At 47.5% G+C, this 27919-nt stretch overlaps 2 protein-coding genes across 10 annotated transcripts in view; both read right to left on the minus strand.

Moving 5' to 3' along the window:
* LOC101131585 (zinc finger protein 20) lies at positions 1 to 19187 on the minus strand. Of its 7 annotated transcripts, XM_063701029.1 has the most exons (7): positions 19170 to 19187; positions 18889 to 18949; positions 14139 to 14234; positions 11677 to 11822; positions 7256 to 7391; positions 6987 to 7047; positions 1 to 5469 (listed from the first exon to the last, which is right to left on the minus strand). In XM_063701029.1, the coding sequence occupies exons 3-7, from the start codon at positions 14227 to 14229 to the stop codon at positions 4071 to 4073; spliced, it is 1833 nt and encodes a 610-aa protein (XP_063557099.1). In that variant the 5' UTR covers positions 14230 to 14234; positions 18889 to 18949; positions 19170 to 19187; the 3' UTR covers positions 1 to 4070. The 7 variants fall into 7 exon arrangements, with proteins under 7 accessions (XP_063557099.1, XP_063557100.1, XP_055227709.1 ...); XM_063701030.1 differs by lacking the exons at positions 18889 to 18949; positions 19170 to 19187 and adding an exon at positions 16748 to 16892; XM_055371734.2 differs by lacking the exons at positions 14139 to 14234; positions 18889 to 18949; positions 19170 to 19187 and adding exons at positions 8340 to 8763; positions 12629 to 13499.
* The window catches only part of LOC101132195 (zinc finger protein 625), a 17386-nt gene continuing 3051 nt past the window's right edge, over positions 13585 to 27919 (minus strand). The window contains exons 2-5 of one of the 3 annotated variants that reach the window (XM_063701033.1): positions 19170 to 19296; positions 18889 to 18949; positions 16748 to 17714; positions 13585 to 14234 (exon numbers count right to left, since the gene is read on the minus strand). In XM_063701033.1, the coding sequence (XP_063557103.1) occupies positions 16787 to 17714; positions 18889 to 18949; positions 19170 to 19296 (1116 nt within the window). In that variant the 3' untranslated portion in view covers positions 13585 to 14234; positions 16748 to 16786. Of the gene's footprint in view, positions 17715 to 18888; positions 18950 to 19169; positions 19306 to 27919 lie in introns of those variants that run through there. The other 2 variants (XM_063701032.1, XM_063701031.1) reach the window with 2 other exon arrangements.

The raw sequence follows: 27919 nt of genomic DNA on the forward strand, positions 1-27919 counted from the left end.
AAAAATAAAAATTTAAATTTAAAAAAACCTCATTCTTTAACCATGTCTTGAAATGTGACAGAAGAAAACACTTTAAATTGCAAACATACCCCAAATTTTTCTCTTCTCACGAATGTGACTACCTTTTAATATCTCACACATCTCACAGTCATCTATGGCTTTTGGTCATATTCATTACCACAGTATATTACACCCTCTTTGACGACACTTATGCCACTGGTGGTCTTTGGTCAGAAGTCACTCATAAGAACATGAGATCACCTTTGGTATTTAGAATAGATGAAAATTCATGATCCAGATAAAAACTAAGAATATAAGCATGAAAAGTAAAATCTACATGAGGAAAAATATGCCTGACATCCACATGGCAACACTGACTCACAATGTCCACCGGATAACACGGTAACATTATCAACTTGATCTAATACATGATGTTAATGGGATGTTGTAATGTAGCTTCTTCATTAAAAAATAATAATTGTTAGTATGCAGTTGTTATAAACAGTTAATAAGCTTATTTCTAAAATACATGAACAGAAGTATTTGTTGCCAAGAAACCGCATTAGTGTTTTTAGTCAGGTATACTCATACAAAGTTAAAAACGAAGTGAGACATTACATTCAGTTGTGAATAACAGCAAACACTTGAAATTTCCTGATAAGAGCAAGGTGGTTCTTCTCACATAAAAGCCCTTGGTGAGACCAATCACTGCACAGTGCAGCAGAGGAACAAGCTCCCATCTAGTTGGTTTAATCAAGAACAGGCTCACTAATCCGTAGAAACAACAATGCTTGCAATACAAAGTAGACCTCTTAAACCAACTCAATCTATAGAAGAGTTGGGCATCAGAGAGTATTTCCAGCCATAACAACATTTATTAGTTCTCTGGTAAACATTTTAACATTTCTGAAGAAACAGCAAAGTGGGCATGTATCTTTTTTTTTTTTTTTCCAAGGCAGAAGAATTTTTTCTTAGTACAGAACAAAATGAAAAGTCTCCCATGTCTACCTCTTTCTACACAGACACGGCAACCATCCGATTTCTCAATCTTTTCCCCACCTTTCCCCCCCTTCCACTCCACAAAACCGCCATTGTCATCATGACCCGTTCTCAATGAGCTGTTGGGTACACCTCCAAGCCGGGGTGGTGGCCGGGCAGAGGGGCTCCTCACTTCCCAGTAGGGGCGGCCGGGCAGAGGTGCCCCTCACCTCCCGGACGGGGTGGCTGGCCGGGCAGGGGGCTGACCCCCCCCACCTCCCTCCTGGTCGGGGCGGCTGGCCGGGCAGAGGGGCTCCTCACTTCCCAGTAGGGGCGGCCGGGCAGAGGCGCCCCTCACCTCCCGGATGGGGCGGCTGGCCAGGCGGGGGGCCGAACCCCCACCTCCCTCCCGGACAGGGCGGCAGGCTGGGCAGTGGGCTGACCCCCCCACCTCCCTCCCGGATGGGGCGGCTGGCCAGGCGGGGGGCTGACCCCCCACCTCCCTCCCGGACAGGGTGGCAGGCTGGGCGGTGGGCTGACCCCCCCACCTCCCTCCCGGACGGGGCGGCTGGCCGGGCTGAGGGGCTCCTCACTTCCCAGTAGGGGCGGCCGGGCAGAGGCGCCCCTCACCTCCCGGACGGGGCGGCTTGCTTGGCGGGGGGCTGACCCCCCCACCTCCCTCCCGGACGGGGCGGCTGACCGGGCGGGGGGGGCTCCTCACTTCCCAGTAGGGGCGGCCGGGCAGAGGTGCCCCTCACCTCCCGGACGGGGCGGCTGGCCAGGCGGGGGGTTGACCCCCCCCACCTCCCTTCCGGACAGGGTGGCTGGCCGGGCGGGGGGCTGACCCCCCCACCTCCCTCCCGGACAGAGCGGCTGGCCGGGCAGAGGGGCTCCTCACTTCCCAGTAGGGGCGGCCGGGCAGAGGCGCCCCTCACCTCTCGGACCGGGTGGCCGGCCAGGCGGGGGGCCGAACCCCCACCTCCCTCCCAGACAGGGCGGCAGGCTGGGCGGTGGACTAACCCCCCCACCTCCCTTCCGGACGGGGCGGCTCGCCGGGCGGGGGGCTGGCCCCCCCACCTCCCTCCCGGACGGGGCGGCTGGCCGGGCGGGGGGGGCTCCTCACTTCCCAGTAGGGGCGGCCGGGCAGAGGTGCCCCTCACCTCCCGGACGGGGCGGCTGGCCGGGCGGGGGACTGACCCCCCCCCACCTCCCTCCTGGACGGGTTGGCTGGCCGGGCGGGGGGCTGACCCCCCCACCTCCCTCCCGGACAGGGTGGCAGGCTGGGCGGTGGGCTGACCCCCCCACCTCCCTCCCGGACGGGGCGGCTGGCTGGGCTGAGGGGCTCCTCACTTCCCAGTAGGGGCGGCCGGGCAGAGGCGCCCCTCACCTCTCGGACCGGGTGGCCGGCCAGGCAGGGGGCCGAACCCCCACCTCCCTCCTGGACAGGGCGGCAGGCTGGGCGGTGGGCTAACCCCCCCACCTCCCTTCCGGACGGGGCGGCTCGCCGGGCGGGGGGCTGGCCCCCCCACCTCCCTCCCGGACGCGGCGGCTGGCCGGGCGGGGGACTGACCCCCCCCCCACCTCCCTCCTGGACGGGTTGGCTGGCCGGGCGGGGGGCTGACCCCCCCCACCTCCCTCCCGGACGGAGCGGCTGGCCGTGCAGAGGGGCTCCTCACTTCCCAGTAGGGGTGGCCGGGCAGAGGCGCCCCTCACCTCCCGGACAGGGTGGCTGGCCGGGCGGGGGGCTGATCCCTCCACCTCCCTCCCGGACGGGGTGGCTGGCCGGGTGGGGGGCTGACCCCCCCACCTCCCTCCCGGACGAGGTGGCTGCCAGGCGGAGACGCTCCTCACTTCCCAGACGGGGTGGCTGCTGGGCGGAGGGGCTCCTCACTTCTCGGGCAGGGCGGCTGCCGGGCGGAGGGGCTCCTCACTTCTCAGACGGGGCGGTTGCCAGGCAGAGGGTCTCCTCACTTCTCAGACGGGGCGGCCGGGCAGAGACGCTCCTCACATCCCGGACTGGGCGGCAGGGCAGAGGTGCTCCCCACATCTCAGACGATGGGCGGCCGGGCAGAGAGGCTCCTCACTTCCCAGATGTGATGGCGGCTGGGAAGAGGCGCTCCTTGTTTCCTAGATGGGATGGCGGCCGGGCAGAGACGCTCCTCACTTTCCAGACTGGGCAGCCAGGCAGAGGGGCTCCTCACCTCCCGGACGATGGGCGGCCAGGCGGAGACGCTCCTCACTTCCCAGACGGGGCGGCAGCCGGGCAGAGGCTGCAATCTCGGCACTTTGGGAGGCCAAGGCAGGCGGCTGGGAGGTGGTTGTAGCGGGCCAAGATCACGCCACTGCACTCCAGCCTGGGCACCATTGAGCACTGAGTTAACCAGGCTCTGTCTGCAATCCCGGCACCTCGGGAGGCCGAGGCTGGCTGATCACTCGCGGTTAGGAGCTGGAGACCAGCCCAGCCAACACAGCGAAACCCCGTCTCCACCAAAAAAATACGAAAACCAGTCAGGCGGGGCGGTGCGCGCCTGCAATCGCAGGCACTCGGCAGGCTGAGGCAGGAGAATCAGGCAGGGAGGTTGCAGTGAGCTGAGATGGCAGCAGTACCGTCCAGCTTCGGCTCGGCATCAGAGGGAGACCGTGGAAAGAGGGGAGAGGGAGAGGGAGAGGGAGAGGGAGAGGGAGAGGGGGCATGTATCTTTAATGTGGAGCACTGGGGACATATCTGGAGACCTACAACTCTGAGGAACAGAGACAAGTGATTTGGGGGATATTCTCGATTAACAAGCCAAAGAATCAGGAAAATGGGCTGGAAGCGGGTAGCCACACACCTCTCTCCCTGTGTGGTGCCTCTAATATGTGACTGATGCCTTCCTTTTCTGTGCCTTTGAAATCTCATGCAAGATTGGCTATAGGTGAATTGTATTACAAAACCATCCAAGTCCTTCTAGATTTTATTGTCCTATCACAAGTCTCTCTTCTCAATTCAAAAAGCAGTTATCCAGAGGTTCTTTCACCACTCTCTTTTCTCGTGTTTCAAAGGAAGTGGGACAACAGAAAGCTTCTCCCGTTGCTTCCACTAATAGGATTTCTCATCTGTTAATGGTATGAGTTCTTTCATGTTCTCGACAAGAACTGGCACGAATAAAGGCTTTGCCACATTGCTTGCATTGATAGGGTTTCTCTCCAGTGTGAGTCCTTTCATGATATCGAATGTAATTGGAAATAAAGGCCTTACCACAGTGCTTACATTCATAGGGTTTCTCTCCAGTGTGAGTCCTTTCATGATATCGAATGGAACTGGAACAAGTGAAGGCTTTGCCACATACCTTACACTCATATGGCTTATCTCCAGTGTGTGTCCTTTCATGTATATGCAAGGAAGAGAAATACCTGAATGCTTTTCCACATTGCTTACATTCATGGGGCTTCTCTCCAGTGTGCGTCCTTTCATGTATACGCAAGGAAGAAAAATACTTGAATACTTTTCCACATTCCTTACATTCATGGGGTTTCTCTCCACTGTGCGTCCTTTCATGAATTTGAAGTTGTGAAGCACATCTAAAGCCTTTCCCACACTGCTTACATCCATAGGGTTTATCCTCAGTGTGTGTCTTTTCATGCCTTTGAAGGTCCGAGGTACATCTGAAGGCTTTACCACATTGCCTACATTCATAGGGTTTCTCTCCAGTGTGAGTCCTTCCATGCTTTTGAAGGTGTGAGCCACATCTAAAGGCTTTCCCACACTGCTTACATTCATAGGGTTTCTCTCCAGTGTGAGTCATCTTATGATACTGAATGGAACTGAAAGAAATGAAGACTTTCCCACATTGCTTACACTCATAGGGTTTTTCTCCAGTGTGAGGCCTTTTATGTCTACGAATTTCACTAGGAAAACTGAATGCATTCCCACATTCTTTACATTCATCGGCTTTCACTCCTGTGTGAGTTCTTTCATGTACTGGAAGGGTAGTGGAACGAGTAAAGGCCTTACCACATTGTTTACACTTATATGGTTTCACACCAGTGTGAATTCGTTCATGGATAAGACATAAATTGAGAAAATAGAAGGCTTTCCCACAAAACTTACATTTATAAGGTCCATCTCCACTGTGCATTACCCTGTGTCTTTGAATGCATGAATGGGAAATGAAGGTTTCTGCACATTCTTTACCATCATAGGGTTTCTCTTTAGTGCAAGCTTTATCATGTGATTGAAAGGAGTCAAGATAACTGAAGGCTTTCTTACATTCCTTATTTCTATATGGATTCTCTCCATATTCCTGATACTCAGATGACTTGTGTCCAGTGTCAGCTCTGATATGCCTATTAAGAGCTGAATGACCCGTGCCAACTTCTCCACACACACTGCTTTCACATGGTGTTATTCCAGGAAGAGTTTTCCTGTTCAGCATGTCATCTGCAATCTGGTTGAAGCTTTCTCCACAGTGATGACTTTCTTTACTTTCACAGAGTTTCTCTCTCATAAGACTTCAGTGAAAAATGAGAAGCACATTATTAACAGTTTGATTAAAAGTGACTTATAGGGCCGGGCACAGTGGCTCACTCCTGTAATCCCAGCACTTTGGGAGGCTGAGGTGGGCGGATCACCTGAGGTCAGGAGTTTGAGACCATCCTGGCCAACATGGTGAAACCCCGTCTCTACTAAAAATGCAAAAATTAGCTGGGCGTGGTGGCAGGTGCCTGTAATCCCAGCTACTCGGGAGCCTGAGTTGGGAGAATCGCCTGAACCCCAGAGGCAGAGGTTGCAGTGAGCTGAGATTGCGCCATTGTGCTCTAGCCTGGGTGACAAGGGCGAAACTCTGTCTCAAAAAAAAATAAAAAAATAAAAAAGTGATCTATATTGGCTGGGTATGGTGGGTCACGCCTGTAATCCCAGCACTATGGGAGGCTGAGGCAGGCAGATGGCTTGAGGCCAGGAGTTTGAGATCAGCCTGGCCAACATGGCGAAACCCTGTCTCTACTAAAAATACAAAAATTGGCTAGGTGTGACCGTGTGCGCTTGTAATCCCAACTACTTGGGATGCTAAGGCACGAGAATACCTCGAACCCAAGCAGTGGCAGTTGCAGTGAGCTAAAACCACACCACTCCACTCCAGCCTGGGTGACACAGCGAGACTCTTGTCTCAAAAAAGAAGAAAAAAACATGATTTATATCATTAACAACTATTGCACTTGCATTGTTAACACTGCCCGGCAAAGTGTCAGCTTTCTGCTCTGTCTGAATCATTTGAATATTAATGGACTATATGCTCTACAAGATGGTCTGGGTATATATATTTTTTTAAAATTAGTATTTCTATGGGGCTTTGTAGTCCTATTTTCAAGTAAACTATTTTACAAATACTAAACATGTGCGTCTTTTTTTTTTGAGTTGGGGTCTCAACTCACCCTGTTGTCCAAATTGGAGTGTAGTGGTACCATCATGGCTCCCGGCAGCCTCAAACTCCTGGCCTCCAGCAATCCTTTGGTCTGAAAGCCCCAAAGGACTGGCATTTGGGGGTATGAGCAACAGTGCCCAGCCCAGCATATGTTACATTTAAACATATGTTTTTAGGAAAACTTTCTATGAATACATAAATTTGATACCGGGCTTATTTCTTTTGCTTCTTTTTAACATTTTCTCACTTTTTTTTTTTTTTTTTGAGATGGAGTCTCGCTCTGTCACCCAGGCTGGAGTGCAGTGGTGCGATCTCGGCTCACTGCAAGCTCTGCCTCCCAGATTCAAGCAATTCTCCTGCCTCAGCCTCCCAAGTAACTGGGACTACAGGCATGTGCCACCACACCCAGCTAATTTTTTTGTATTTTTAGTAGAGACAGGGTTTCACCATGTTGGCCAGGCTGGTCTCGAACTCCTGACCTTGGGATCCACCCACCTCGACCTCCCAAAGTGCTGGGATTACAGGCGTGAGCCACTGCACCCGGCCTATTTTCTCACATTTTAAGATTTTCTAGAGGCATTGCCTTGTCTTGCGAGATAAAATTACCTTAGATTTCTCCTGGGATTTTTGTACTCATCTTCAATGTTCTGAACTTTCCATGTTTTTCCTAAAACACAGACCCGGAGAAAACACAGATCCAGAATTAGTATGAATTTATTTAAAAATCATTAGATTCTGTATTCATGGTACATGGTAGCCATGCCTGATTTATTCATCAAAGTATTTTTTGTCCATGTTCCAAATCAATGAACAGTATTGATGAGCTAGAAGCATTTGTTCTCTAATTCACTGGGAAGTAATATTGTCATTCTTACCTACAGAGGTCAGGTTCTTGAAGGTTTCCTGCATCACATCCCTGTAGAGATTCTTCTGGGAAGGATCCAGCAAAGCCCACTCCTCCTGGGTGAAGCTCACAGCCACATCCTCAAAGGCCACTGAATCCTGAAACATCTCACATATGTAAAGGAGGACAGGTAAGACTAACAGCCCTGGAGGCCTATACTTTATTCCTAAGAAGTTCCCATGATACTGTGGACTCCAGACATTTATCCCATGACTTGGTCATCACACCTCTTACTTTCTGTCTATACTCACGTCCTCCCACAAACCAAGCCTTTTTTTGTTAAGAGAGAGGGTCTTTGGCCAGGCGCGGTGGCTCACACCTGTAATCCCAGCACTTTGGGAGGCTGAGGCAGGCAGATCACTTGAGGTCAGGAGTTTGAGACCAGCCTGGCCAACATGGAGAAACCTGTCCCTACTAAAAATATAAAAATCAGCCAGGCGTGGTGATGGGTGCCTGTAGTCCCAGCTACTCGGCAGGCTGAGGTAGGAGAAGGGCTTGAACCCAGGAGGTAGAGGTTACAGTGGGCCGAGATCGCGTCACTGCATTCCGGCCTGGGCGACAAAGCAATACTCCATCTCAAAAAAATAATAATAAAATAAATAGGCCAGGCGCAGTGGCTCATGCCTGTAATCCCAGCACTTTGGGAGGCCAAGGTGGGCGGATCACCTGAGGTCGGGAGTTCGAAACCAGCCTGACCAACATGGAGAAACCCTGTCTCTATTAAAAAAAAAATACACAATTAGCTGGGCATGTTGGCACATGCCTGTAATCCCAGCTACTTGGGAGGCTGAGGCAGGAGAATCACTTGAACCCGGGAGGCAGAGATTGCGGTGAGCTGAGATTGCACCATTGCACTCCAGCCTGGGCAACAAGAGTGAAACTCTGTCTCAAAAAATAATAATAATAAAATAAAATAAATAAAATCTATACTAATCAAGAGAAAATGGTATTAACAGATGGAAAGATAGACTAATGGAAAACAGCAGATTCTGAAAACAGTGAAACCACGACAAAGCAGGTATCACCAGCCAATTATGCAAGTGGTCCTCACTTACCAGAAGGAACAGGGACAGATGGTTACTTACAGGAGAACAAACAATCTTTGAAGCCCATCATCTCCATATGAATTAATTCTAGAGTTGCCTGTTACCGTGACTTCTTATGTTACCTTACCATGCATTTTCATTATGGGTTTCACTTTCTTATAACAGAAGAAACCCGTACTCAAGCCATGTGTAGTGGCTCATGCCTGTAATCCCAGCACTTTGGGAGGCCAAGGCAGGCCAATCACTTCAGGTGAGGAGTTCAAGACCAGTCTGGCCAACATGGTGAAACTCCCTCTCTACTAAAAAACACAAAAATTAGCCGGGTGTGTGCGTGCCTGTAATCCCAGCTACTCGGGAGGCTGAGGCAGGAGAATCGCTTGAACTCGAGAAGCGGCGGTTGCAGTGAGCTGAGAGAGCGCCACTTCACTCCAGCCTGGGTGACAGAAAGAGACTCTGTCTCAGAAAAAAAAAAAAGAAGAAGAAGAAGAAGAAAGCTGCACTTGACCTCAACAGTTTCCAGTTATCCACCCCCTCCCAGTTCCTGCATGTGCTCAACCCACATATGTGACTTACACGGCTGCCTCCTGGTGACGACCTCACTGTGGAAAAGCTAGACAGACCAACTTGACTTGCCCCACTGACCCTTATACCCACATGGATGGCAGAGACCACCTGTTAATCACAGCCTGACTTCACAGAACTAGCACCTGCTTGCTCTAAATCTACCAGAAACAACTCCCTAAGAGAAACCTCCTTGGGCATTGCCCTGGACCCCAAGAAAACCTCTGGCCCAAAGGTCCCTGTCTGTCTTTCTCCCTACCTGCTGGTTGAATGTGCATCCTGGATGTTCCCCCCACTCTGTGTTGCCCTGCAAGGTGTGCTGCCCTCATCTGTCTGGGATGTGAGTAATGCACTGTTATGTCATGGCTTTATGGCTTTGTTGAGATGACTCCGCTGTGGCTCACTTCACCTACACCTTTCCCTTAATAGCAACATCCAACTGGCGGACCAGCTATGTGTCTGCAAATAATGGAAGCTGGGACTGGGGTAGAAAAACTAAGCATCCCAAGGGGTTGGCTATCTAGATGAAGAGTGTACCAGGAGTCTCCTCCCATTTGGGAAATTCAGTTGCTCCTTTGGGAGGCCCCACACCCTGCCTCAGGCTATCCTCTGGGAGGACTGACACAGGGGCTGATATTCAGTAGGCCAGGAGAGATGGGAGCTGTGGGCATTTTGGTTCAGACCCAGGCGGTTCTGAAACCCAGGACCAGGAAAATATAGATTGGGACTCCTGAAGACACATCACCCTGTGAAGTTTTCAAAAAGGAAACAGGCCAGGCACGGTGGCTCACGCCTGTAAAATTACAGCACTTTGGGAGGCTGAGGCGGGCAGATCATTTGAGCTCAGGAGTTCGAGACCAGCCTGACCAACATGGTGAAACCCCATCTCTACTAAAAATACATGGGGTATGGTGGCGCATACCTGCAAACCCAGCTACTCGGGAGGCTGACGGCAGGAGAATCACCTGAACCTGGGAGGCGGAGGTTGCAGTGAGCCAAGACCATGCCACTTCAATTCAGCCTGGGTTACAGAGAGAGACTTTCTCTCAAAAAAAAAAAAAAAAAAAAAGGAAACAACCCAAAGACATTCTGAGATGGTGTCTGTGCCTTACGAAGATAAGAGGAGAGGAACAGAGGTTTTTCACTGGAGGATCAAGTGGTTATTCTCTATTCTATGTGAAATGTTCAGAAACAGAACACAAATATTTTAAAAAGAGTCATCCATGACCTTGTGAAAAGATGATAAACCACTAAAATACTGCATCTATGTGAAAGAAAGGATGAAGAAATATACTCTACAATAAAGAAAGTTGATACAGGAGGCTGAGGCAGGAGAATCACTTGAACCCGGGAGGCAGAGGTTGCAATGAGCCAAGATCATGCCATTGCATTCCAGCCTGGGCAACAAGAGTGAAACTCCGTCTCAAAAAAAAAAAGAAAGTTGATAATACTGTGAGTTGGAGAAGGGGAGTTAATGTTTGGAGATGCGGAAAAGTAATTGAAAATTTAAGATGTTACTGCAAACCGCTGAAGAGTTAGGGCGGGGTAGCAGGGTGGAGGATTTGAGACCCATAGATTAGGAAAATGCAGGAGGAAGCCAGTCCCTATAGACAGTGTGAAAAAATTTAAAGCAGCAGCAATTAGACTGAAGTGTGTTTAGTGCTATAAGAAACTACCTAAGGACACCAAAATCAAACTCAAATTGAGGCAGGAAAATAGGGTCTGGACGCAGGGAACATAAGGCCTATTCAAACTTCAGCTATGAAAGGAAATACCTACTCCATAGGGCGTAAGCCAAGTAAATGATTTTATAACTTTACTTCATCCTCTCCTTTTACATAGAGTATACCCCAAGTAACCAATGGAATCCTCCAGGGGGTATTTAAACTCCCAAAAATTCTGTAACGGGGCCTTTGAGCCCCTGTGCTCAGCCCCGCTTGCACACTGTGGAGTGTTAAATCCCTTCATTCCTTCCTTGCTTTGTGCGTTTTGTCCAATTCTTTGTTCAAGACGCCAAGAACCTGGACCCCCTCCACCGTTAACAAAATGCAATTCTTAAAACTTTCTGGTAACAAACCACAAATCATGACTGGGCGTTTCTCACTCATGAATCGCTGTTTGCTCAAACTCTTTAATTTTCTTTTTTTTTTTTTTTTGAGATGGAATCTCGCTCTGTCCCCTAGGTTGGAGTGCAGTGGCGTGATCTCGGCTCACTGCAACCTTCGTCTCCTGGGGTCATGCGATTCTCCTGCTTCAGCCTCCTGAGTAGCTGGGACTACAGGCGCATGCCACCATGCCCGTCTAATTTTTTGTATTTTTAGTAGAGACGGGGTTTCACCGTGTTAGCCTGGACGGTCTCGATCTCCTAACCTCGTGATCCGCCAGCCTCGGCCTCCCAAAGTGCTGGGATTACAAGCATGGGCCACCGCGCCCGGCCCAAACTCTTTAACAGAAAAAAAAACTCCGCGGGATTCCCCCATGACCCTCCCGTGGTCCCCGCAAAATCTGAAGAGACGCGGGGCTGCAGGCGCGGAGCTGCCCAGAGAGGGCTCCAGGGTCGGGGCCCACAGTCGCCCGCGCAGGAACAGAACAGGACGCCCGGGGTCCCGGCTGCCGGCCCAGCCGCACCCTGCGGCCGAGGGGACGGAGGGACGAGCTGAGACAGAGGGATTCGGGTCCCAGATCCAGGAGGCGCGGCGAGGAGGCCCAGATCCTGCCACAGCCGCTTCCGGCCGGTTCCACCCAGCCCCTCCCCCGTCTGGGGACTCCGGCCCCATACACTCACCATTTTCCGGCTTCTGGGTGTCCCGGTGTCCTCTCTAGGGCTCCCCTGAATAGTGCGGGTCACGGTGCAGGCGGCAGAGCGACAGAAGTTGTGGCAGAGGGACCCGGGGTCTCTCGGAGTAGGAAATCTGGTATCCCGACAACAACCTGCATAGCAACAAAAGTAGAAGCTGGAATGGGCCTCCTCCTTCCGGATGGACCGTTGGCCGGGCTCCGCCCCGGCGCTTCTGATTGGACAAGATACAAGGCCCCGCCCCCTCAGAACTGAGTGACGGCAGAAGCCCTGGGTAACGGGTCCTGCAAAGCCGGACTGATCGGTTCTAGCCACAGCTTCTCTCTAAGGGACAACTCTTTCCCTGAGCCCTGGTCATTGGATATTTTCTTTTCAGCCAAATTTGCTTCTGATTTTTAGACAGTGCACTATCTTCTTCCTCATTCAATGGGCTGTCAGTGCTTCTTCGTCCTGCACAGGGTTCTAAGTGTGTGCAGGGAATTCCAGACTGAGTGTCCAATGGAGCGATCTGCTGACCTCAGAGCAGGAAGGGGAGCCCAGACCAGGCCAGGCACGACTGCACCAAGAAGGAGAGGCAGTTGTCCTTCAGGGGCCCGGAATTAGGGATGAGACATGGCCAAGGCTTTCACACATCTCACCCCACCTCACAGTGTGGACACGCTCCCTCCTTCCAGACCTTCATCTTCATCGGCAGAAAACTCTCACTTGGTGATTTTAAGCTTCTGACCTAAATAAACTGTCAACTTCATAAGCCCCTTCTCCAGGAGAGGTCCCAAACAGTTATTTCCCTGAACTTGATCTTTATGGATTTTCTTCAGATATGCAAATTACAGTCTGACCCCAGGGACTCTATGCATGTCAAACCCAAAACACTGCTCCCGAAAACGGCCCCAGATTCCAGATGTACAGCCGCAGAAAGGACAGAACTCCTAAAGCGCACCTGCACGTGGGTCTTCTGCTTTCCAGGGCGCTGCAGCATGTCAGAACCCACACTCTTTCTGGATCTGCTCTGAGCAGCTGCAAGCCACCTGCAGGGGAGGGCGGCTGCCCAGGAAGCACCCAGAACTCCACTTCACTCCTTGGCAGGATCCATACTAGCCTCAGCGTCCAGTCCCTGGCGTCGGTCTCTGCTGCCCCCTGCAGGTTATTCACCTGCTTCTCACATCATTCATCAGTTTCCATGAGACAAACATCCTCAATCCCACTGCGAGAATAACACACGAGCAAAGCTCTCCTCCAGTGTGTATGTATAAAGTCGAGGAGGAAGTGTCCAAGATTATTTAACTGCATGAAAGTGAGGCAGTAGTGGCTGGGCGCTGTGGCTCAAGCCTGTAATCCCAGCACTTTGGGAGGGCGAGGTGGCTGGATCGCCTGAGATCAGGAGTTGGAGACCAGCGTGGCCAACATGGTGAAATCCCGTCTCTACTAAAAATACAAAAATTAGCCGGGTGTGGTAGTGCCCACCTGTAATCCCAGCTACTCGGGAGACTGAGGCAGAAGAATCGTTTGTATCAAAGAGGCTGAGGTTGCAGAGAGCCGAGATTGCACCACTGCACTCCAGCCTGGGCAATAGAGCGAGACTCCGTCTCAAAACAAAACAAAAAAACACACAAATGTTTAGTCATGTTACTTATTTCTGGTTTCCAGCCTGACTTTATAACATTCCTGACTCTGGGACTCTCCAGCTCTCCAGAATTATGCTTTGAAGAAAAAACAAGATAGAGCACAGGGCCCACATGTCTCTTATAAACTGTGTACCAAAATATTACATAGCAGCCATCTGTCAGAACTGCTTCCAGGCTATTGTCCTCAGTCACAATCCTAAATCAAACTCACTTTCTTTAACAAATTTAATTTTTTTTCTTCAGTCCACATGAGTAATCTAAAAGAAACACATAGACAGAAGAATCTCTTTATTATCATCTTTCTACCAAGTCAACATCAAGCATTAAAAAAATGTAAAACAAAGTGAAAACCATCCTTCTCTGATTCATCGTAGGCCCAGAATCTGCCAGTCACCAATACCTATCTTCATTTTCTCTATTACGGCCAACTTTTATCTAAGAGATATCATAGAGGCATATTTAATAGAGTATGTCATTTTGTGTTTTATGAATTTTAGAGGTTTTTTTGTTTTGTTTTGTTTTGAACTTTTATTTGCATTTTCTTTTGGCTGAATTTATTTGTCTCTTAAGTTTATGTTTCTTCTGGGGTATCTTTTTCTTCCGTGCAGCCTCCTTTTCTGCTTTTGGAACAAGGTGTTTCTTTTCACTAAGCATCATCTGGATGTGGCAGGGGAGTTTGTGGATGGGTTCATCTGCCCATGAGTTCTGTAAGTCAGGTGGTACATTATGGGTGCCTTGTTCCCTGGATGTGCTCAATAACCAGGGAATCTACATCTATACCCTTAAGTTCAGCATAACTCTGCACTTGTAAGCAAATTTCAGTACCTTTTCTGGGCCACTGATGGTGAGTCCAGCCCCAGTGTCTGTCTTGGGTACAGCGACCAACTCCACTTTCTAAGACTGAAATGGTACACATAATTTCTGTAAAAGAAAATATTTCAGATACTTGGTGGCTTTTCATATAGGCATACCTGTGATGGCCTGAGCACCTTCACAGTTTACAGTGAACATGAGGGTTTCATCCTTCTAACATGCATGACTTCATGGGATTTTCTGGGTCATAGTGAATAATGTTCATAGATCAACTCAGGCCACACAAGAGGACAGGTTTTCTTTGGTCTTTAAAAGGAACTGATTAAAGAAAAAAAAAAAAGGTGGAAGCCAGGCACAGCAGCTGGTACCTGTAGTGACAGCTACTTGGCAGGCTGAGGTAGAAGGATTGTGAGCCCAGGAATATGAAGCTCTCATGCACTAAGATCACACTTGTAAATATCACTGCATTCTAGCCGGGTCCACACAGCAAGACCAAGTCTCTAAAAAAAATTACATAATAAAATAATTTAAAAAAAGTTTGTGGTTAGAAAAAAGTTTTGATTTAAGACATTCATTAAAGAAAAAAGTACTTTGAGAAGAGATTAGGGCCAGGCGTGGTGCCTATAATCCCAGCACTTTGGGAGCCCAAGGTGGCAGATCATGAGGTCAAGAGATTGAGACCATCCTGGCCAACATGGTGAAACCCCATCTCTACTAAAAATACAAAAATTAGCTGGGCGTGGTGGCGCATGCCTGTAGTCCCAGCTACTCAGGAGGCTGAGGCAGGAGAATCTCTTGAACCTGGGAGGCGGAGGTTGCAGTGAGCCGAGATTGCGCCACTGCACTCCAGCCTGGCCACAGAACAAGACTCCGTCTCAAAAAAAAAAAAAAAAAAGATATTAGGCCTGGCGCAGTAGCTCACACCTGTAATCCCAGCATTTTGGGAGGCTGAGGCAGGTGGTCACTTGAGGTCAGGAGTTCAAGACCAGCTTGGCCAACATGGAGAAACCCGTCTCTACTAAAAATACAAAAATGGCTGGGCGCAGTGGCTAACGCCTGTAATCCCAGCACTTTGGGAGGCCAAGGCAGGTGGATCACCTGAGGTCAGAAGTTCGAGACCAGCCTGGTCAACATGGTGAAACCCTGTCTCTACTAAAAATACAAAAATTAGCCGGGTGTGGGGGCACACGCCTATAGTCCCAGCTACTCAGGAGGCTGAGAAAGGAGAATCGCTTGAACCCGGGAGTTGGAGGCTACAGTGAGTCGACAGCACACCACTGCACTCCAACCTGGAGCAAGACTCTGTATCAAAAAAAAAAAAAAAAAAAAATTAGAAGGCTGGAAAAAGATTAGAAGGCCGGGTACAGTGGCTCACACCTGTAATCCTAGCACTTTGGGAGACACTGGTGCGGATCACTTGAGGTCAGGAGTTTAAGACCAGTCTGACCAACATGGTGAAATCCCGTCTCTACTGAAAATATAAAAAATTAGCCTGGCGTGGTGGTGGGTGCCCATAATCCCAGCTACCCGGGAAGCCAGGAGGTGGAAGTTGCACTGAGCTGAGCTCACACCAACACACTCCAGCCTGGGCAACAGAGTGAGACTCTGTCTCAAACAAAAAAAAAAAAAAAAAAGAGATTAGAGGCTGGGCATGGTGGCTCATGCCTGTAAAGCCAGCTACTCGGGAGACTGAGGCAGAAGAATCGCTTGAACCCAGGAGGCAGAGGTTGCGGTGGGCTGAGAATGTGCCACTGCACTCCAGCCTGGGAGACAGAGCCCGACTCTGTCTCAAAAAAAAAAAAAAAAGAAAGAAAACTCGTGAGAAGGAATGGCATAAAATACGTAGTGTACCCGATAGCCAGCCATTATAGGATATTTTTGAATAGGAACTTTAGCCTTTTGTTTTGATAAAGGTCTTTCTGAGGCAGTGAGTCTGACAATGGCACTTCCGTTATCCCTTTAGTGAGTTTCTTAAAATGAGGGCTTGCCACTTAGGTATTGGGCTTTCAATAGGAGGGAACAGATATTTCTGACCTTTCTGTATATATACACCTGCCACTTTGCTGGGCTAACCTTATTATTATTATTATTATTATTATTATTATTATTATTATTATTTTGAGACGGAGTCTCACTCTGTCACCCAGGCTGGAGTGCAGTGGTGCAATCTTAGCTCACTGCAACCTCCACCTCCTGTATTCAAGCAATTCTCCTGCCTCAGCCTCCTGAGTAGCTGGGACTACAGGCGCCACCACACCTGGCTAATTTTTGTATTTTTTAGTAGAGATGGGGTTTCACCATATTGACCAGGCTGGTCTCGAACTACTGACCTTGTGGTCTGCCTGCCTCGGCCTCCCAAAGTGCTGGGATTACAGGCATGAGCCACTGCGCCCGGCCAAACCTCGTATTTTTTTTATGACAGAACTGTCTTAAGGTCTTACTGGAGGTGTGTCTCTCTGTGTCCTAGGTATCTGAGTGAGGCCTCAGCTAAACTACTCCCAAAAATTTTTGCTCTTGGGCTACTGGCATTTATTTCTGAATGCTGTCAAATGACAGTGACTGCAGAAGCTTCAGAATAATTTTGCGATGGTTCCCATGATTTGAGGGAAACACATTTTTACCATGATTGGATTCAGTGGCTTCTAGGAATCTTATGTGAATTAAGCGATCTTCTCGCCTTGGCCTTTCGAAGTGTTGGAGCTACAGGGTTTTTCTCCAGTGTGAGTCCTTTCATGGATTTTAAGGCTCGAGGCACATCCAAAGGCTTTCCCACATTGTTTACATTCATAGGGTTTCTCTCCAGTGTGAGTCCTTCCATGTGTTCGAAGGTGCGAGGCAGATCTGAAGGCTTTCCCACATTGCTTACATTCATAGGGCTTCTCTCCAGTGTGAGTTCTTTCATGATATCGAACGGAATTGAAAGAAACAAAGGCTTTCCCACACTGTTTACATTCATACGGCTTCTCCCCAGTGTGAGTTATTTTATGTGCATGGAGGCATGTGGAACTATGGAATGCTTTCCCACACTCACTGCATTCATAAGGCTTCTCTCCAGTGTGAGTTCTTTCATGTATTCGAAGGCTACCAGAATGACTAAAGGCTTTACCACACTGTTTACATTCATATGGTTTCTCTCCAGTGTGAGTTCGTTTGTGGATAAGATACAAACTGAGACACATCAAGGCTTTCCCACAAAAGTTACATTTATAGGGTCCATCTCCACTGTGCATTATCCTGTGTCTTCGAATGCTTGAACGGGAAATAAAGCTTTTTCCACATTCCTCACAATCATAAGGTTTCCCTCCAGTGTGAGCCCATTCATGTGTTCGAAAGTAGGGGAGATCACTGAAGGCTTTCTTACAGTATGTACATTTATATGGCTTCTGTCCATATTCCTGATACTCATATGGCTTGTGTCCAGTGTCAGCTCTGTGGTGCCTATTAAGGGATGCATGACCCACGCTAACTTCTCCACGTGATTTTACTCGGGGAGTTTTCTTCTTCAGCATGTCATCTGGAACCTGGGTCAAAATTTCTCCATGCTGATGATCTTTTTTACTTTCTAAGAGTCTCTCTCCCGTAAGACCTCTGTGAACAATGAGAAGTATATCATAATGAGTTCCTTTATCACTGATTTGATATTCATTAACAAGTCATTGCACTTGTATTTCTAACACTGTACAGCAATGTGTAGGCTTTCTGCCCTGTCTGAACATGAACAGACCACACGCTCTACAAGATGGCCCAGCTATACCTGTTATCAAGAAAGATAATATTGATATAGGGCTTCTTAGTACTTTTAAAAAATTTTTTGAGATAGGGTCTCACTCTGTCATCCAGGCTGGAGTGCGGTGGTGAGATCTCAGCTCACTGCAACCTCCATCTCCCGATCTGAAGCCATCCTGCCACTTCAGCCTCCTGATTACCTGAGGCTACAAGCATACCATCATGCCCGGCTAATTTTTGTATATTTGCTAGAGATGGGGTTTTGTCACAATTTCCCTGGCTGGTCTCAAACTCCTAGACTCAAGCAATCCGCCCACCTCAGCCTCTTAAAGCATTAGGATTACAGGCATACACCTGGGCGCCCAGCCAACACTATTTTCAGGTAAACTATTTTACAAGTACTAACCGTCTTTGTCAATTTTATTGCTTCTGAGTCAGGGTCTTGCCCTTTAACCCAGGCTAGAGTGTAATGGTGCTATCATGGCCGAGTGTAGCCTCAAACTCTTCAGCTCAAGCAATCTCTGACCTGAACCTCCCAAAGGGCTGGATTATAGGCTTGAGCCAGGATGTTCAGCCTATGTCACACTTAAATATATGTTTTTAGAGATTTTTTTTTTTTTTTTTTTGAGACGGAGTCTCGCTCAGTCGCCCAGGATGGAGTGCAGTGGCATGATCTCGGCTCACTGCAAGCTCTGCCTCCCGGGTTCACGCCATTCTCCTGCCTCAGCCTCCCAAGTAGCTGGGACTACAGGTGCCCGCCATCACGCCCGGCTAATTTTTTTGGATTTCTAGTAGAGACAGGGTTTCACCATGTTAGCCAGGATGGTTTCGATCTCCTGACCTCGTGATCCGCCCGCCTCGGCCTCCCAAAGTGCTGGGATTACAGGCATGAGCCACCACACCCGGCCTTAGAGAAAATTTTGTAAGAATAAATACAGTGGAACTTGGCTTATTTATTGCTTGCTTCTTTTTAACATTTTCTTCCATTCTATGATTGTCTAGAGAGACATCACTTTCTCTTGTGAATGCGAATTACCTTAGGTTTCTCCTGGGATTTTTGTACTCATCTTCAATTTTCTGATCTTTCCATTTTTTTCCTAAAATACAGAACCAGAAAAATAGTCCTGAATTAGCAAAATTATGAAAAAAGTACTAGATTCTAAGTTCATGGTACACTGCAGCCTTGCGGCATTTATTCATATTCCTATTCCCTGTCCTCACTATTCCCTGTCCACACTCCAAATCACTCAACACTACTGACAAGCTAGAAACACTTGTTCTCTAATTCACTGAGGAAAGTAATATTGTTACCCTTACCTACAGAAGCCAGGTTCCTGAAGGTTTCCTGCATCACATCTCTGTAGAGATTCTTCTGGGAAGGATCCAGCAAAGCCCACTCCTCCTGGGTGAAGTTCACATCTACATCCTCAAAGACCACTGAATCCTGAAACATCCCACATGTGTAAAGAAACATGGGTGAGACTGACAGCACTGGGTTCCTATACTCTATTCCTACAAAGTTTCCATGGTGCTATGGACTCCAAACATTTATTCCATGATCTGGTCATCAGACTTTTTACTCTGTCAACACTCACTCTTCCATAAAGAAATTCTTTTTTTTAATTATTATTATTTTTTGAGACAGAATCTCATTCTGTCACCCAGGCGGGGATGCAGTGGCATGATCTTGGCTCACTGCAACCTCCGCCTCCCAGGTTCAAATGATTCTCATGCTTCAGCCTCCCAAGTAGCTGAGATTATAGGCGCCTGCCACCACGCACAACTTATTTTTGTATTTTTAGTAGAGACGGGGTTTTACCATGTTGGCCAGACTGGTCTCCAACTCCTGACCACAAGTGATCCACCAGCCTTGGCCTCCCAAAGTGCTGGGATTACAGGCATGAGCCACCAAGCCTGGCTGAGGCCCTACCAATCTGACTGATAAGAGTCATAACTAACTAAAACAAAAAATCAAGAGCAGAAACCTTTCTTGGAAACTGTGCTTGGGTAGAAAAGCCTGAATTATAACTGATGAATTGCTGAAGGTTGAATGGCAACAAGATTGGAGAGGAAAAAACTCCAGGGTGTCCAGTCTCAACAAAAAGGCAAATATTTATCAAATGTAAAAACTTTTGTGTGAAATGGTGTGAGAGAACACCATCAAGAGAGAAAATGAACCCCATGTGCTCCGTCCAAAGGATGGTAAATGGCTCAGCCCCTATGGAATAGTATGACGGTGCCTGAAAAAAATAATATAACTACCATTTTTTTTTTTTTTTTGAGATAGAGTCTCACTCTGTCACCCAGGCTGGAGTACAGTGGCACGATCTTGGCTCACTGCAACCTCAGCCTCCCAGGTTCAAGCAATTTTCTGCCTCAGCCTCCCAAGTAGCTGGGATTACAGGCACCCGCCACCATGCCTGGCTAATTTTTGTATTTTTTTTAGTAGAGACGGGGTTTCACCGTCTTGGCCAGTCTGGTTTTGAACTCCTGACCTTGTGATCCACCTGTCTCGGCCTCCCAAAGTGTTGGGATTACAGGCGTGAGCCACTGCGCCTGGCCAAAATTAACATATCTTTCAGCAATCTACTTTTGTGTCTACTTATTTTCAATTAAAAAAAAAATTGAAATCCAGATCTTGAAGTCACATTTGAAAACCACTGTTAACAATAGCCAACTTTGGGAGGCCAAGGCAGGTGGATCACGAGGTCAGGAGATCAAGACCATTCTGGCCAACACAGTGAAACCCCATCTCTTCTAAAAATACAAAAATTAGCTGGTGTGGTGGCGGTGGCGTATGCCTGTAATCCCAGCTACTCGGGAGGCTGAGGCAGGAGAATCGCTTGAACAAGGGAGTCGGAGGTTGCAGTGAGCTGAGATCTCACCACTGCACTCCAGCCTGGCGACAGAGCAAGACTCAGTCTCAAAAAAAAAAAAAAAAAAAAAAATCAATAGCCAAGAGCTGCATCAATCCACCTGTCCATTCATTGATTGCTGAATGCATAACAAAAATGTGATAGGTATATATATATATATATATATATATATATATATATGCAATGGAATATTATTTAATCTTTTAAAATAACAACCTGTCCCTTGTTACAACAAGCATGAAAATTTAGGATACTATGCTAACAGCCAAGGTAGTCACAAAAAGAAAAATACAGTATGATTAAAGTTATGTAGAGTTGTCTAACTAAATCAACTGTACAGTTAAAATTGCATAAGCTGGTAAAATTTAAGTTTTTTACTTTATAATTATTAAAATTAATAAAATACTATACCAAGTAAAAACCTAATTGATTAAAAGGTGGGCAAAGTATTTCAGTGACGTTTCTCAAAGATACATACAAGTGACAAGTAAGCACGTGAAAAAGGGTTCAACATCAGGAATCATTCGGCAGAAGTATTTTTTTTTTTCAGACGGAGTTTCGCTCTTGTTGCCCAGGCTGGAGTGCAATGGTGCGCTCTTGGCTCACTGCAACCTCTGCCTCCCAGCTTCAAGCAATTCTCCTGCCTCAGCCTCCTGAGTAGCTGGGATTACAGGCATGCACCAACACTCCCGGCTAATTTTGTATTTTTAGTAGAGACAGGGTTTCTCCATGTTGGTCAGGCTAGTCTTGAACTGCTGACATCAGGTGATTTGCTCACTGTGACCTCCCAAAGTGCTGGGATTACAGGTGTGAGCCACCGCGCCTGGCCCGACCTAAGTATTTTACACAACAAAGTTTCGGGTGGTTATTGAGTGCTTTCCTCTCATGAAAAGTATTCATAAACAAAATAGAAAAGTTTCCAATGCAGCCATTTATGGCTCTGTGGAAAAATGAAAAACAAAATACTACAGCTCTTTCAAATATATCACGGTGGACACACTGATGAAGATGTCGATTAGAGAGGGGAAATGGGTGCTTTGGAATGTGGGAAGGGAATCAGAAATGTAAGGATTTGTTGTTGTCCCCATGAAAAGGTAGGTGTGGGGGTCTCAAGGACTCCCTCTTTGACAAGGCTTTGACCTTGTCCTACAAAACCCAGTTATAGCAAAGATCCTTCTAAGGGAGTTCAGAGAATCCCCACCCTGGCCCCTCCAAACTTGATACCCAATGAAGTTCTGTTACCCCTATTCATAACTCATCAGCTTTCTCTTCTGTAACCCTTGATACCTCACCAAGTTCCATCCTCTCCCTCAATTTACCCTTGAACTATAGGTTCAACACTGTTGTTGCTGCATGCAAGGTTGAGGTCAATCTCTCTCCCATATTACAGTTCTCATGACCCACATCACAACTGGCCTGAATAAAGCCTTCTTTGACATTTTTAACATGATTTCAGTACAATCTTTTTTTACAAGGGACAGGGACTTAGACTTGAAACCCTGCTTTACAAGTCTGGAATGCATAGGGGATAATATGCTCTCTCCCTGTGGGAAGGAAGGAGGGTGTCCTGAGAGTATCTCCCACTCACATATCCAGAACTCTGGGTCAGACTTCTCTCCTCATGACCACTCCTTGTTGTCACTCCATAAACTGGGTGAGATGGGGGACTGTGGATACACCATTACCCAGACAGTGTTCCACGGTGGAGCTCGCCTCCTGCAGTGATGGGACACAATGCCTGGGAGTCCTGTTTGCCAATTCAGCCCTTACCTTGTGTCATAAAGGAGACTGAGGTTCCAACTGAGATGGATATATGTGAGGACCAGGTGTAGAATTTTCAAGTTTTTCTTCCATTTGGTGAATACCCTTTGCAATTTATTTCTTCTTCTTTTTTTTTTTAAGCCTATAGCAAGCAGTATTCTCATGCATTCTATAAACCATGCAGTAACCAGGCTTGAATCTGCTCAGCTGCTAAGATCAGCTATACTCTTGTATTTCTTTTTTTTTTTTTTTTCTGAGACAGAGTCTCACTCTGTCATCCAGGCTGGAGTGCAGTAGTGCAATCACAGCTCACTGCAGACTCAACCTCTGGGGTCAAGCAATCCTCCCACCACAGCCTTCTGAGTACCTGGGCTCACTGGAGCATGCCACCACACCTGGGTAATTTTTTTTTTTTTTTTTTTGAGACGGAGTCTCGCTCTGTCGCCCAGGCTGGAGTGCAGCGGTGCGATCTCGGCTCACTGCAAGCTCTGCCTCCTGGGTTAATGCCATTCTCCTGCCTCAGCCTCCCGAGTAGCTGGGACTACAGGCGCCCGCCACCACGCCCGGCTAATTTTTTGTATTTTTAGTAGAGACGGGGTTTCACCGTGTTAGCCAAGATGGTCTCGGTCTCCTGACCTCGTGATCCGCCCGCCTCGGCCGCCCAAAGTGCTGGGATTATAGATGTGAGCCACCGCGCCTGGCTAGTTTTTTTTATTTTTTGTAGAGACATGGTCTCACTATGCTTCCCACGTTGGTCTTAAACTCCTAGGCTCAAGAGATCCCCTTACCTCAGCCTTCCAAGTTCTGGGATTCCAGATGTGAACCACTAACCTTGACCATACTCCTGTATTTCTTCATTGTGTCTTTCAAAACAGAAAAGCTTAAATTTTAATGTAGTCAAGATTACATACTTTTTCTCTGTTCCTAGTGTTTCTCTTGTCATATTATAGACTCTTCTTCCTAAACCTAAGATCATGAATATTTTTGGGTGGCACATTCTGTAGCAACAAGAGGGTGAGGTTCTCCTTTGTTCCCAGAGGAGAATGAGACTGGTGTATTCCACAGGCTAATAAGGAAATGAAACTCACTATGCTATGGAGGATAAAAGTATATAAATTTACACTATAACAGTATAATGCCATATAGGCTAATACCGTTTATATGTGGCACTTATATATCATATACACATTACATGTAATATTTACCAATTACCTACCATAACTAAACCATATACTGTATATAAATGCAACATATGTACATGTATATGTGTATATATATATACACACACACTATATCCTGTACTAGATAATGCTAGATTCTATTAAAATACTGTACATGAATATCTCCTTTAAATTTCAAAAGAAAACACCTCACCAATATATTGGAAAAGAGAATCCTATAACAATATCATACCCCGTGATGAAGTGGCATTCAATTCAGCAAAGCAATGCTGCTCTCACCTCTGAAAATCCATTCATGCAATACACCATAATAGTATAGGATCAACAGCAAACAACACAAGAACATCATAATAGATGCAGAAAAAGCATATGACAAACCTCAACATTTCTTCATGATAAAAACACTCAGCCGGGTGCAGTGGCTCACACCTATAATCCCACCACTTTGGGACGCCAAGGCGGGAGGATCACAAGGTCAAGAGCTCGAGACAAGCCTGGCCAGCACGGTAAAACCTCGTCTGTACTAAAAATACAAAAAATTAGCTGGGCATGGTGGCACGTGCCTGTAATCCCAGCTACCCGGGAGGCTGAGGTAGGAGAATCGCTTGAACCCAGGAGGCAGAGGTTGCAGTGGGCCGAGATCACGCCATTGCACATCCCAGCCTGGATGACGGAGCGAGACTCCATCTTAAAAAAAAAAAAAAAAAAAAACAACTCAATAAACTAATAATACAAAGTAACTTCCTTAACTTACTATAAGGTATATATAAAAAATGCAAAACTACCCTCATTCGTGATGGTGAAGGACTAACTGCTTTCTCCCAAAGATGAGACACAGACAAGGATGTCTGCTCTCATGCCTTCTACTCAGCTTGAGAAAGGAGATGCTACTAGGCCAACCAGGTCAGAAAACAAAAGCCTAGGCGGGACGCGGTGGCTCACGCCTGTAATCCTAGCACTTTGGGAGGCCGAGGTGGGTGGATCACGAGGTCAGGAGTTCAAGACCAGCCTGGCCAAGATGATGAAACCCGTCTCTACTAAAAATACAAAAATTAGCCAGGTGCGGTGGCAGGAGCCTGTAATCCCAGCTACTCGGAAGGCTGAGGCAGGAAAATCGCTTGAACTTCGGGGGAGAAGTTGCAGTGAGCCTAGAATGTGCCACTGCACTCTAGCCTGGGCGACAGAGTGAGACTCCATCTCAAAAAAAAAAAAAGAAAAAGAAAAGCCTTCCAGATTTATAGTAAAGACACATGCACGGCTGGGTGCGGTAGTTCATGCCTGTAATCTGGCATTTTGGGAAGCCAAGGCGGGTGGATCACCTGAGGTCAGGAGTTCAAGACTAGCCTGGCCAACATAACAAAACCCTGTCTCTACTAAAAATACAAAAATTGCCGGGCATGGTGGGGCAGGTCTGTAATTCCAGCTAGTTGGGAGGCTGAGGCAGGAGAATTGCTTGAACCTGGGAGGGGGAGGTCTCAGTGAGCTGAGATTGTGCCAGTGCACTCCAGCCTGGGTGACAGAGGGAGTCTCTGTGTCAAAAAAAAAAAAAAAATACATGCACTGATTCTGGCAGGCATATAGACTGTCACTGCCCATACCGGTGTACAAACTGAGGCAGAAATACAAAAAGGCGAAAGACTTATGTTAGTTTTATATTTCTTATTTTTTTTTTTGAGACGGAGTCTCGCTGTGTCCCCCAGGCTGGAGTGCAGTGGGGTGATCTCAGCTCACTGCAAGCTCTCCCTCCCGGGTTCACGCCATTCTCCTGCCTCAGCCTCCCGAGTAGCTGGGACTACAGGCGCCTGCCGCCATGCCCGGCTAATTTTTTGTATTTTTAGTAGAGACGGGGTTTTACCATGTTAGCCATGATGGTCTCGATCTCCTGACCTTGTGATCCACCCGCCTCAGCCTCCCAAAGTGCTGGGATTATAGGCGTGAGCCACCGCACCCAGCCTTAGTTTTATATTTCTATAAAGAAATACGTGTGGCTGGATAATACATAAAGGAAAATTTACTTGGCTCATGGTTCTACAGGCTGTCCAAGAAGCATGGCACTAGTGTTTGCCTGCCTTTAGGTGAGGGCCTCAGGAAGCTTTTACTCATGGAATGCAAAAAGAGTTAGGGTATCACATGTAAAAGAGGAAACAAGGGGTGGAGGAGATGCCATGGTATATTTTTTTTTTTGAGATGGAGTCTTGCTCTGTCGCCCAGGCTGGAATGCAGTGGCACGATCTCAGCTCACTGCAACCTCTGCCTCCCGGGTTCAAGTGATTCTCCTGCCTCAGCCTCCCGAGTAGCTGGGATTACAAGTGCCCGCCACTGTGCCCGGCTAACTTTTGTATTTTTAGAAGAGACAGAGTTTCACCACGTTGGCCAGGGTGGTCTCAAACTGCTGACCTCAGGTGATCCACCTGTCTTGGCCTCCCAAAGTGCTGGGATTACAGGCGTGAGCCACCGCGCCCAGTCACCATTTTTTAAACAGTCAGCTCGCCAGTAAACTAACAGAGCAAGAACTCCCTCATTATTGTGGGATGGGCACCAAGCCATTCATGAGGGTTCCACCTCCATGGCCCAAATACCTCCCACTAGGCCTCACCTCCAGCACTGGGATCAGATTTCAACATGAGGTTTGGAGGGGTCAAATATCCAAAACATGTCAAGACTCAAAATGGTCAACACAATTCTTATAAACAACGCCTGACAAAAACACTTCATATAAACCTACAGTCATCAGGATAGTGTGGTATTTTGAAAGACTACATAAATACATCACAGAACACAATGGAGAACTTATAAATAAATAAATGGCAATAAATAAATACAAAAATTAGCCGGGCGCAGTGGCAGGCGCCCGTAATCCCAGCTACTTGGGAGGCTGATGCAGGAGAATCGCTTGAACCCAGGTGGCAGAGGCTGCAGTGAGCCGAGATCACGCCACTGTACTCTAGCCTGGGCAATAGAGTGAGACTCTTGTCTCAAAAACAAAACAAAACAAAACAAAACAAACAAATCTTTCATAAACGAGCCAAGGCAACTCAATAGATACACTACAGTCTTTTCAACAAATGGTACTGAAACCCCTGGACTACTATATGCAATGAAATGAATGAGATACAGAATGTAGGACTATCATAAAACCGACCCAAAATGCATCATTTACTCAAATGGAAAATGCAAAATCCGCAACTTCTAGACATAATACACATGAAAATCAAAACAACCTTGGATTAGGCCAGGCGCGGTAGCTCACGCCTAAAATCCCAGCACTTTGGGAGGCCGAGGCAGGTGGATCACAAGGTCAGGAGTTCAAGACCAGTCTCACCAAGATGGTGAAACCCCTTCTCTACTAAAAATATAAAAATTAGCCAGGCACAGTGGCAGGCACCCATAATCCCAGCTACTTGGGAGGCTGAGGCAGGAGAATTGCTTGAACCCAGGTGGCAGAGGCTGCAGTGAGCCAAGATCACACCACTGTACTCCAGCCTGGGCAACAGAGTGAGACTCTATCTCAAAACAAAAAACAAAAAACAAAAAACAAAAACCTTGGATTTGGCAATAAGTTTTCACATACAACACAAAAGCATGATCTATGAATGAGAAAATTAATACACTGGGCTTCATTCAAATTAAAACTTTCTGTTTTGGGTCGGGTGCAGTGGCTCACACCTGTAATCCACCACTCTGGGAGGCTGAGGCAGGCAGACCACTTGATCTCAGGAGTTGGACACCACCCTGGGCAACATGGCAAAATACCCTCTCAACGAAGAAAAAAAAAAAAAAAAAAGAAATTACCCGTGCACGATGGTGCACCCCTGTAGTCCCAGCTACTTGTGGGGCTGAGGCAGGAGGATCGCTGGAGCCTGGGAGGTTGAGGCTGCAATGAGCCAAGATTGTACCACTGCACTCCAGCCTGGGTGACAAAGTGAGATCCTGTCTCAAAAAACAGCAATAATAAATAAAAATAACAATAAAAAAGCTTTCTGTTTGGAAAACACACTTACCATAATGAAAATACAGGCTGCAGACTGGAGCAAAATATTTGCAAGACACCTGTCTGATGAAGGACTGGTACCCAAAAGATAGAACTCCCAAAACTCAATAAGAAAACAACCAACCAGTCAAAAAATAGCATGCCATTAGAGAAGAGCAAATGAAAACAATCAGGCACCACTGAATTGTTGTTGGGTGGAGTGGCTAAAATCCAAATACTGACATCACCAAATGCTGGTGAAAATGTAAAACCTATCTT

Source organism: Gorilla gorilla, chromosome 20 (genome assembly GCF_029281585.2).
Source record: "Gorilla gorilla gorilla isolate KB3781 chromosome 20, NHGRI_mGorGor1-v2.1_pri, whole genome shotgun sequence".
In the NCBI taxonomy this organism is placed as follows: domain Eukaryota; kingdom Metazoa; phylum Chordata; class Mammalia; order Primates; family Hominidae; genus Gorilla; species Gorilla gorilla.

Excerpts from the sequence above, each read along its gene's own strand:
- LOC101131585 (XM_019016071.3), bottom strand. The coding sequence starts at position 14,274 with ATGAAAAGCCACCAAGTATCTGAAATATTTTCTTTTACAGAAATTATG. Across the intron at positions 7,392-11,676 it reads CACCCAGAAGCCGGAAAATG|ATGTTTCAGGATTCAGTGGC; the intron begins GTGAGTGTATGG and ends TACATATGTGAG. Across the intron at positions 7,048-7,255 it reads CAAGAACCTGACCTCTGTAG|GAAAAACATGGAAAGTTCAG; the intron begins GTAAGAATGACA and ends TCTGTGTTTTAG.